The sequence below is a fragment of the Pagrus major genome, chromosome 8, assembly GCF_040436345.1.
Source record: "Pagrus major chromosome 8, Pma_NU_1.0".
Classification (NCBI taxonomy): domain Eukaryota; kingdom Metazoa; phylum Chordata; class Actinopteri; order Spariformes; family Sparidae; genus Pagrus; species Pagrus major.
Window position 1 is genome coordinate 29071865 of NC_133222.1, and position 12279 is coordinate 29084143.

A 12279-nucleotide genomic window follows, 5' to 3' on the forward strand; every position below is an offset into this window, starting at 1 on the left:
TTCATCAGTTGCTGGGGGCGACTGTTAAGTGGCATCTGGGCTTTGTCTCTTTAAGAGTGTCTGATAAAACACAGATTATGCTGAACAACTGCCAGCGAGAGGACAGATGAGTTTGGACGGAGAGAAAAGTGTTGGAATGAGACAGAAGGGAAGATACAGAGAGGTGTTGTGTTTACTGTTGATACCACTGTCAAGGTGTTGCAAACCCTTTATGGGTCAGTTACTCAAACTACAGAAAATGTCTAACCTACAGAGATAGTTGTTTTTTTGTTTTTTTGCCCTTATTGATATTTCCCTCTGGATGTCTGTTACTGCTGTAGTTCAGAGGAAGTGAAAGAAATGTTTGTGCTGCTAAAGGACCTTCCGTTGAAAAACTCATGGGCAGTGAAACAGTACAGTACAGTGTACCTTTGGATAATCACAAACCTTACAGTCAACAGTTTTCTCAGTAACATTTCTTTAGGAGAAATCAGAAAGAATAGTTCTAATATAATCTGAACATATAAACATAAAATCTATTGACTGGGTTAGGCACAGATATCTCAGCAGATAAAACTGAAACCATCTACATGGATAGATGGCACTCTTGGGAAGGAAAGCCCTTAACTATCTAGTTTTAAGGTGTGTATATATATATATATATACACATATATATATATAAGAAAAACTAAATTATAAAAAAAACTCATTCTGAAGTAAGAAATGAAGTAAGATTAGACAAAGTACGCAAACTAAAAGAGTGCCCCTCCCTGTTATATCGTGATCAGTGCTAGCATTTTAACACGCCTATGTTATTGTTTGCTGGCTAGCATTAGCTAAAGTATATACAATAACCTCACAGCAATTAATGATTTTGTTCTTGGCACAGTAGGCCTGTAAAGCTTTGGACTCGTCTACATGTTTTCAGTAAGTGGTGTGCATGGGGCTGTAGCATGTGATAGCAAGTATCAAAGGCTTTAGAGGGTTGAATCTTTATTCACCTTTACAAAACCAAAAACACAAGAGTAAAATTGCTAGAGACAAATAAACCAGTTTGTGTGTATGTATGTGTTGTATGCACACACATACACTTCTCGACTAACTAGCAAGCTAGCATTATTTCCAAGGCCAGGGAGCTGATTATTCATTAACTAAGGATGGGTTCATGAATGAACACCTAGTGCACTCCAGCAAAAACTGGACCGTTCATAAATTCCATGCACTGTTGATTTGAGTGGTTAAAATCTGTCCTGGTTTCATTTTTAACTGAAAATTGAAAACTTGACAGGTGTAGCAACAGTAACGAAGGAAGACAGTCCTTAGCAAAGGTTTGATTGGAGGTATTTCAGAGCAATAACCATAATTACAGTAATTTGTGTAGTGATTGTTATCTGAACATATACTCCCATTAGCCCTTAAAAGTAGAAGTCCCTGGGAGTGTAATGTAAAAAGAAAAAGGTAGTGATTTGGAGTAATGAGTCCAATTGTACTTCAGTCAGGTGATGTACAAGAAGCATCAATAGAAGCTACATTTAAATTGTGTGTGTGTGTGTGTACGCTTTTTTGTTAACTATAAGTGACCGTTTCTGGTGTAAACACTAATCATGTCAGGACCAATAGTCCTTATGGGGACCAAAGACTGATCCTAATGTGGAAAAATGTGATTTCTGAGGTCCTGGTTAAGTTTAGGGTTTGGGTTAGGCTGTATATATGAATGAAGGTCACCTTGTGAATTTGTGTGTGTGTGTGTGTGTGTTCGTCGAGCGATGTTTGTGTTGTGTTCTCCTGTGTTTCAGCGTTGGTGGACTGATGTCATCATCGAGCAGTGTTATTGTTCTGACGCAGTCTGACCCCACTGTGCGTGTGTGTGTGTTTTGATGTATCAGTGTATATCGGTGTCCTTGTGTATAGCTGTGTGTTTTGGCTGTGTGTGTTTGTGACCTCAAAGTTTAATTAGGCCTTAATACAGCCTCAGTCCTCTTGTTATCTTTGGGGCAGTAGCCTGTGTACTACAGACAGAGTAATCCCGGTCAGTGAGCTTTTATGTCGACTCAAATTTCGAGTGCGTCTTTGTAGTCTCGCAAACTAGAACAGGACATCACTTAACTGTGCTCCTGTAGATTCTGTGCCCTGAACTTTTGGAAATAAAGATGATTGGTCAGTCCAAACTTTTCTGTTGCTTCTCTCCATTATGGATTTCGCCCCTCAGAGACTGATATGAACATTCTAGGTGTTGCTGTTTAGTGGATCAAATTCATTTCAGGAAAAAAACATAAAGTGCTTTCTTAATTACTGTATTGTGTGTCCAGACAGACTCTATGAATTCCAGAAATATTAAAGGTTCCCTGCAGTTTTTGATCTCTAGGAGTGTAAAGAGCAATGTGTTGTGTGTAAAACATGAATATGACCAAGATATCAAAGCACTCAAAATATTATGTTCAGAAACACATTCAACATGTGTAACAGACCTTTGAGATACACACAACTTAAACTTAACTTTCTTTGTGTACCAGAAACAGCTCATCTCCCTAATGTTGTAAGTGACTTAGCCTAGCTTGACATCTAAATCATCACTACTTCTGTAGCATATGTTTAGTATTGACTTTTCATTAAATTATTATGTTTACTGTAAGCAGTGTATGTCTATTATTATCCTTTAACCAACACATCTACCAATAAATCAGGGCAGGTTTGCAGTTATTTTAGAAGATTAATTTAATTGATTTTATAATGGCATTTTCGTTGTAATTCTCTAAGCTACACACACACACACACACACACACACACACACACACACAATTATACAGACTAATTAATACATATTAAGTCAGAAAAATAAACTGTTCATGGTGGAGTGTTGAGGATGAGTTCAGGAGTGTCACAGCCTGAGGAAAGAAGCTGCTTTGTAGTCTGGTGGTACAGCAGCAGATACTACAGCAGGGTGAACAGACTGTGGCTGGGTGGGTGTTGTCTTTTAGTGTCCTTTTGGCTCTGTGAAGACATCTTACTTCAATGATATCACGTATGCTCTGTAGATGGCTGCCAATAATGTTGTGGGTGGTTTTAAATTCACTAGCACGAACCACGAACTTGGCGTGGAGTTTTCACCTTGTTGCGTAGAGCTTTGTCTGAGCTTTCTTCACCAGGGTGGTGCTGTGTGAAGACCATGATAGGCTCTTTGTGATGTTAACTCCCAGGAACCTAAAACCTCACCTGCGCCACCTCAGCTCACCCCTATCTTGATTCCATTTCCTCTGTTTCCAGTCAGTTTCTCATCTGTCAGCTGCTGAAATTATCCCAGTTCAATACAACATTCAATCAGGAATCTGATTCCTTCCATAATTTCACAATGTGAGTTTGTGAAATGACTCCATGAAGGACTGCCTCATTCCATTTAATTGAACTGAACTGCCATCATCATGTAAGACATAAGTAGCAATACAAAAGCGATTTATGTTGCTTTTTAAAGTCAACCACAGTCAGTATCATGAAGCATGATGAAATGATAGTGTAACCTTAAATGTGTGTGTGTGTTGTGTGTGTGTGTGTGTGTGTGTGTGTTGCCTTGCTGATTGCAGGTTGCTGTCCAGGATGGCGGGGATGAAGGAGCAGCAGTTCACAGAGGAGAAGCCCCTGCTGCCGGAGCAGCGCGGAGTCGACTCAGACATGGTCAGTCCACTTGCTTTACTAACCGTGTGTGTTCTCTGAGCCATTAACCCTCTTGTCTGGCTGTTCACAGGCTGATCAGCATTTACAGGATGAACAACTCTGAAACCCTTGGTGCCGTCTGGTGCATTAAGATGGAGATGTTTGCGCTCATTAGCTGTGATGGCTCATAATTAGACAATGTGCTTGTTTATCGGCGGAGGAGGAAATTAATGAACTTCATCCAACCATGACTCTGATAACAGCGTTATGAGAGGATGAAAGCTCATTTAAACTGAGAAAAGAGTGGTGGAGCACAAAGAGGGAGAACAGAGCAGGGAACAGGCAGTGGGTGGTTACATAAAGGCTACTTATTCCAGTCCACTTATCCATTACCTAAGCAACAGGTTGTGGCTGAATCCAGGGCTCTTGAATGTTGGAGAGTCACTTGTTGCAGGAATGTTAAAAATGGTGGAGACGTGCCAGATCTACTTAATGGAAAAGTAACTTGAAGAGGCCAAATTTGTTCCTGAGAAAGACTCAACTTTTCAAACTGCCTTTTCTTAGTTAGGTGAGTTAGTTATTTTTCTTAAAAGCTGCGTAAGTGGTAAAGAAAAAGTCAATTCAGGGTGCTCGACCACAGAGTAACGAATGGGAGATCAGAGTGGCCAATTATGAGGAGGCTGGTTTTATTACCGTGGGAAGCAAACGGGCAGCAAAATCATTACTTCACAGAATAGCATGAAGACGGTCATATTGAACGAACCACAAGCAAGAGTGAAGCATTCTTGCGTGTCAGACAAGCCACTTACTTCTTCTTGAGGCAACGATTGACGCCACTGGCCAAATCAAGACACCCCTGTTGCCCCTACCTCCTAACCCTACCCCTCTATTTTGTGCTTTCACGTCTAGGGGTAGGGTATCCTTATTCCTGTTGGGATAGAGGGGTAAGGTAAAGTGTTAGTGTTACATGACCCTCCAGACTGAGGGTTTTCAGAGTGAGGGTTATGAGAACTCTGTGGTTTTCATGTTTTATGGTCCTTTTCTTTCTCTCAGTTTGCTGACTTCTTGGTAGCTAACTAGCTAGCTAGCTAACATTACATTGTTATTGCTGATTTGTGCATTACAGTCCTGCATTTTGATGTATTTCAATGTTGCATTCTTCCCCTTTAATGGTACATTACACCTGAAATGTAGCACCTTCACTGCTGTACATTTCAGCAGTGAAGTTGCTGCTCCTCCAGCATCAGTGCAGACCGGCAGGGCAGGAGCAGGTTGGTAAGATTAGCCTATAAAGCACCACTAGTGGCTAGGTAATAAAGTAGTGTTCCTTTTTATTTGATGACGTGATGATGATTGATAGTGTAAGTGGTGAACGAATTGAGAGCATCCATGCTTATCTATCTCAATCAGATAAATAAAAAGTAAAAGACAAATGGCATTGTAATGAAATCCACGATTGCCATAGAAATGAAGAGAAATCTACAGCTGAAGACTCGTTGGGCCGCTGTGGTTCAGAAATTAATACATATATATATATATATATATAAATATATATATATATATATATATATATATATATATATATATATATATATATATATATACTATATATATATATATATATATATATACATATATATATATATATATATATATATATATATATATATACATATATATATATATATATATATACTATATATATATATATATATATATATGTATATATATATATATATATATATATATATATATATATATATATGTATATATATATATATATATATACAGTGGATCAGCTTTTTAGACTCAGGAACTTATTAGAAGTAGCCTCAATATGCTGTGCATCAATATGAATGACTAATTCTGCTATTGATCAGCTATTCTAGCAAAAGGTAATTAGGCCTGCTCATTATGTTGCTGCTTGTAAATTATCGAGGCCATCGACTGCTGCCACATCGATCCAGTTACATGTTTGTGTAACTCAACAGGCCACTGGTTTTATTTTTCTGTTAAAGACGACTTCAGCTGAGAAATACATGCATTTTTATCTCCTGCCTCTCTCCTCTCCCAGCTCATTTCAAGTGTGCAGCTCTGGTGTTGTGCAACAGTGTATTGGTGACCTTTAAGAGCAGTTACTGAGTGATTACCTCCTGGCATAAAACACGAAAAACACAAAACTCTTGGTGTGACTCACTGCAAGTCATGTTGGACTAATGCTGCATTCAGATCAAACAGGCGTTTTATTTGTTTAAACTGATTTGAAAGTTCAGGATGTCAGGAGTGATTGACCTGGCTCCCTTTACAAAAAGCCTTGAATTGGATTTAGGATCATTGCAAAAAATAAGGCCTGTGGCAAACAAAAGTTTATGATACTTACACTTGTATGAGTTTTGAACAGTAAATGCAACTAATATAGCCTAATGTTAGGCTATAAGCATCACAGTCGCATTACTTCAACGTCACCACTCTAAGCTTCCTACAACACTATACTAGACACAATTTACAATAACTTGATCAATCTGCAAGTTGTTAAGTTAGAGTTAGAAAAGTTTCCAACTAAAGTCCGCCTGTGAAGACAGACTAGTGAGTAGACAAATCTCTGTGTTCAGTGTGATTATATTTAATATTCACTAAAATCTCTGCAGTCTCATTTAGCCACCTGTTAGCATCCATCTTTTTTAAAGACAAATAAACACTTTAAAATCCAAGTGTGGGGTATTTACTGATGTATTTTATGTTGTAGAAAAAAGCATGAAAAGTTTGTGTTGACCACCAACCTTATTTAAGGCATCTAGTCGAAAACCCATTCAAAAACCCATTGACTTAGAGACCAGGGACCAGTAAGTGCAAAAATGCTAATTTATTTCCGGGTTAAAGACTTATTCCTGTGTACTCTGTATGTAGCAAAGCACAGCAAAGGCAGTGAAGACAAACACAAGGTACCTTTAATACAGGTAAAGATGTTTCAAAGTAACCACGGCTATAGTTACTATTGAGGAGTCTGAGGTCTTGTCCTGCATTTTTTCATATAAGATGGGGATTTTAAGCAACCTGATATAACATCAGTAACACAGTTAGTATTTAATAGGCAGATTTTTAGGCTCCATGTATTTAAATTGGAGTATATAATAATGAAATTAATGATTCAGTATTTCTTCACAAGAAATTTTGTTTCTTGCACTGAGAGCACTTAGACCACCATGTTGGGAAATATAACTTATAAAAATATAATTGGAATAATTGAAGGGAAAATATGAAAAATGTGACTTTTGAACTCAGTATGACTATGATCCTGGCTACAGCCCTGAAAATAACATACTACAGCCTTTTCCACCCAGAAGCTTACGTTTATTTCATGTGTTTCCTGTGTATCATGAATGCATCATCGTCCTGGCCTAGAGTTGCGTGGACAGTCTAATCCATCAGGTTTCTCCCCACAACCTCTGTTCCTGTTAAAGGAATGCTACACATCTTCAGTTTGACCTTTCTGCTGACGCTGGAATACAAATAAATCAAAGTGACTCCAGGAGTCTCTTCTCAGGAGCTTTAAAGGTTTAGAGGATCACTGAGCTCATTTCTGAGATCGTTTCTGCATCAGAAAGTGAATCCTATATGAAGTGTGTCGCATTTGTATGTTTACTATGTTGCTGCTTTGTCTCTCAACACAGCAGGATAAAGGAGAGGAGGCATCGGGGGGGTTACCGTGCCCCGCCAGCCCCGCCAGCCCCGTGCCCCTTAACCAACCCCCTCCCCCCAGCCGCCCCACTCACCGCTGGCATGTCATCGCACGGCACTGGCTCCGCCAGACCCGCCGTCGGACCAGCGGGGTCATCCCGGTAACTACCAGAACCACCAGAACGCGTGGAAACATGTGACTGCCAGAACATTGAATCAAACACACACAGCCAACATGGAACACGGCGTTCAGCTGAGTGGAAAACTGTTCAGAATATAGAATGGAATCATTAAACCAGAATCAAAAATAAATTAAAATAAAATGAAAGCTTTCCAGAGGACCTGCACAGAATTATTAGGTTTTAGTTGTATCTACACTAACGTGACCAATAGGAACTGCTGGTTAGTGCTGCTAGAGGACACCCAGTGTCTGCACAGTAGTACTGCAGTAAAACTGCAGGTTTTACATGTCACAAAAAGGAAGATTAGGAAGAATTAATCATTTAGTAAGTAAAATTAGCAAACATCGCAATATACTGTAAAAAAGGAAAAGTCGCTTTCAAGTAAAAGTCCTGCTTTGAAAATCTAATGTATATAAATATACATTACGATCAGTAAAGTATACAGATATATGTATATATACATATATATATATATACATACACAAAACTTGGATGTTTTCCCTTTTTATTGCTTTTATAAATGGAATCCTGGTTGATATAATTTGCCTTTTTTGACAAGAATTTACAAAGACTCTTTTATGTCAAAGTGAAAACAGATTTCTACAAAGTAATGTCAATTAATAACAAATATATAGTGTTAAATAAGTGATTGCATAAGTGTTCACCCCCTTCAAGTCAGTAGATGCACCTTTGGCCTCAATCACAGCACAGTGTGTGTGAGTCTGTGTGGATAGGTCTCAATCAGGTTTGCATATCTGCACACTGCAATTTTACTCCTTCTTTGCTAAACTGCTCAAGCTCTGTCAGGTTGCACAGGGATTGGACGTGAACAGCACTTTTCAAGTCCAGCTACAGATTTTCTATTGGATTGAGGTCTGGGCTTTGACTCGGCCACTCCAGAACATTCACCTTGTTGTCTTTAAACCATTTCCCTGTAGCTTGTATGCTTCGGGTCATTGTCTTGCTGGAAAATAAATCTTCTCCCAAGTCGTAGTTCTCTTGCAGACTGAATCAGGTTGTCCTCCAGGATTTCCCTATATTTTGCTGCATTAATTTTACCCTCTACCTTTACAAGCCTTCCAGGGCCTGCTGCTGAGAAGCATCCCCACAGCATGATGCTGCCACCACCACGCTTCCAGATGGGGATGGTGTGTTTGTGGTGATGTGCAGTGTTCGGTGTCTGCCAAACATAGCGTCTAGCTTGATGGCCAAAATCTCCATTTTGGCCTCATCAGACCAGGGAACCTTCTTCCAGTTGACCTTTGAGTCTCCAATATGCCTTTGGGTGAACTCTAGTTGAGATTTAATTAGCTTTTTTTCAACAGTTGCTTTCTGTTTGCCACTCTCCCTAAAAGCTTTGACTTGTGAAGAACCAGGGCAACAGTTGTTGTATGCAGAGTTTCTCTCATCTCAGCTGCTGAAGCTTTTAACTCCTTCAGAGTAGTCATAGGTGAAGAGGAAAACATGGCGGCAGAGAGGTAGACGTGTGTTCCTCAGGCTCCCGCAATGTTTCAAAAACAGCCTTATTGCAAAGCCTCTCTTTAAACATAGCAAAGCGAAACATGATAGCATTTATTTCTTTTTGTTTCGTACAAGCTTTTTCATGCCAAGATAGCCTTGAAATGTCACAGAAAGCTAAAAAAACAAGAGGCCAAGAAGGACAGCACCACCACAGTTGCCCCAGTTGCTAACATGGCTGCACTGGACAAGCTACTGGAAGAGGACAGAGCAGCCCTCTCCATGGAATTTAAGTTAGCCATAACAACACTTGATGCGAAGCTGGACTGTGTGCAGGTAGCGGTCACATACCATGGACTGCGCCTGACCTCCCTGGAGGAACAAGCGACTCGGATCAGTGATAAAATGGAACGGATAGAGGCTAAATCTGCAGCCATGGAAGATAAATAGCAAGCTAAAGGCTCAACATATTGACCTCGAGTCACGCAGCCGTCATAACAACATAAGAATAGTTCGGTCTACCTGAGTCAATTTCGGGTCCCCGGCCCACAGCATTTTTCTCTAACCTCCTGGTGGAAATCCTTGGCGAGAGATCCCTCCCTTCACCCCTGGACTTTGATCAAGCCCACAGAGCCCTAACTGCTAAACCAGCTCTCTGGGCAAGGCTAAGAGCAATAATCATGTACGTCCATAGCTACGAGGTGACGAAATCATTCAAGAATCATTCAAGAGGCCCAAAAGAGAAGAGGTGGTCTGTTCTACCAAGGAAAGCCAGTGGTGATCTAAGAAGACTACTGTCCTGAAGTCATAGAGCAACGGCAGGCATACCGGGAGGTGATGTCCACTCTCTACAAACGGGGTCTTAAGCCATCACTCCTATATCCAGCGAGGCTACGTATGAGAAAGATGGAGAGAGACCACTTTATATTCATACACACTGAAATCAATAACACATTTAAGGACTTCCACCCTCAATTATACTCCTCCCAATTTGATGGAGATGATACATTAATTGCAGCCTTTCTAGACTCTCTGATCATTCTGACTATCCCCCCTGATTTGGCGAAGAAACTAGAAACACCTATAACCGAAGCAGAAATAACAATAGCGATATCATCACTACAATCCGGGAAGTTACCAGGACCAGATGGTCTTCCCGCTGAGTTTTTTAAGAGGTTCTCTGTGCTCCTTGCCCCACAACTAACAATTGTACTGTCGGAATCTCTCCAATTGGGTACACTCCCCCCATCTTTAAATGAAGCATGTATAACTCTTAACTCTTTGCCGCTGCCAAAATATGATGTCTCACTGATACTCAATACTACACTACATTCAATGTATGCTGCAAGGCCAATGACCCAATTCTGGGAATAGTTGTTTATTGTTCTTTGTTTATATGTAAAATCTTAATAAAAAGATTCTGAAATCAGAGTAGTCATAGGTGTCTTGGGAGCCTCCCACACTAGTCTCCTTCTTGCACAGTCACTCAGTTTGTGAGGACAGCCTGCTCTAGGCAGATTTACACATGTGCCATATTCCTTCCATTTCTTAATGATGGATTAAACTGGACTCCGGGGGATGTTCATTGACTTGGAAATGTTTTTGTATCCATCCCCTGACTTATACTTTTCAGTAACCTTTTCACAGAGTTGCTTGGAGTGTTCTTTTGTCTTCATGGTGTAATTGTATCCAGGAACACTGACTAACCAGTGACTGGACCTTCAAACACAGGTGTCTTTATACTACCATCACTTGAGACACATTCACTGCACTCAGGTGATCTCCATTTCACTAATTGTGAGACTACTAGCACCAATTGGCTGGACCTCTGTTGAATTAGGTCAGTCACTTTAATGGGGGTGAATACATATGCACTTATATTACATTGTATATTTTTAATTAATTGACAATACTTTGTAGAAATCTGTTTTCACTTTGACATTAAAGTTTTTTTTGTGTAAATTCTCCATTTATAAAAGCAATAAAAGGGGAAAACATCCGAGGGGGTGAATACTTTTTATACTACACTAAATAATACGTACAATCTGTTTATTATATACATATATAAACAGAGTTTATGTATTATTAATATAAAATCTTAATCTCTGTAATAACTATAGTTGTTTTCTATGCGTGTTATTCCAATTTTGTGGCCTATCAAAGCCTTCAACATGATGCACATATGCTATTGGTCATTTTTGCTAGAAAACAAGTTGTTTTTTGCCCCTCTGGGCATCTTCATTCACATCATCTCTAGGATCAGACTTAATTAAGTCAGTACACTGATCCTCCTGGACCTGATGAATTAAATTTAGAGCCACAGTAATTGTGCTTTGAAAAGCCTAAAATCTGGGCCAAAATCTACATTCTTGAAAGCAGCCTCCAGACACTGAGACTCTGAGATCAGCGACATTAGAAAAAGATCACAGTGGCAAACACAATGTTACTCAGTCCAAAACATCTCCACAGCACACCTGTCATGTCAGTTGAGAATGTTTCTCTCATTAAGAAAAAATAGGATCCATTTTTCCAAAATGATACAAGCCATTCATAGATGCCACTACCTGAAGAGTGCTCTCCCTTCTTAGGAGCTCAGCTGCTGCACATCCTCTACAGTACATGCAGTATCACTGGGTGCTAGTTATAAGAAAGAGAAGAGTGCCACCTGCTGGTCCGACCACCGTACTGTCATCTCTGCTTCCTTTGAACACAATGATCCATTTGCATGAAATCCTCAGGGACTGAAGTTGCCCTTTAAGTTGCATTTTAGTGGAGATAAGAAATCAATTTACTTGATTTCTTCTCCCTCACATCTTCAGGTGCTCAGGTGAAGATACAGTGGCATACTGTACAGTCAATATTATTTGAAGGTGTCATATTCTTATAGGGCAGCTTCAGCTCCTGTTGTTTTTAGTGACATTTTTATCTCTCTATAGGTGTGTCCCTGACCTGACTTTGTTCACTCATTAGAGAGTACTCCTGTCCTTTCTTTTCCAGTCTTCACTGATAATAACTACGTGTGACGTGTAACTTTGTTTACTCTTTTCCCTCGCATTAATCCACCACTGTTCCTTTTAACTTTGTATGTACGGTGTCCATCTTTAATCCTGTCATATTTTCTTTCAGAAATATCTGCAGAAATCCCCACATGAACTCACAAACTAAGACCTTGTGCATGTTTAACAAGGAAGCAGTGTGGAAACCATCTGTCTGACAGTTCTGACTAACCTCATGTGCATGTCCTTAATTTCTTTGTTGAGATTTACAGATGTTCCTGCTGTGCTCTGAGCCTTACAAAGGCAGCAGAGCAGGAATAAGTTCTTAAATGACATGT

General features: G+C 39.7%; 1 protein-coding gene across 3 annotated transcripts in view; it reads left to right on the plus strand.

The window, feature by feature from the left end:
• Window positions 1-12279, plus strand: part of ndrg4 (NDRG family member 4) — a 60530-nt gene that overhangs the window by 25660 nt on the left and 22591 nt on the right. For 2 of the 3 annotated variants that reach the window (XM_073471970.1, XM_073471971.1), the window contains exons 2-3: window positions 3558-3648; window positions 7317-7466. In XM_073471970.1, coding sequence (XP_073328071.1) covers window positions 3558-3648; window positions 7317-7466 — 241 coding nt within the window. Of the gene's footprint in view, window positions 1-3557; window positions 3649-7298; window positions 7467-12279 lie in introns of those variants that run through there. The other variant, XM_073471972.1, reaches the window with a different exon arrangement.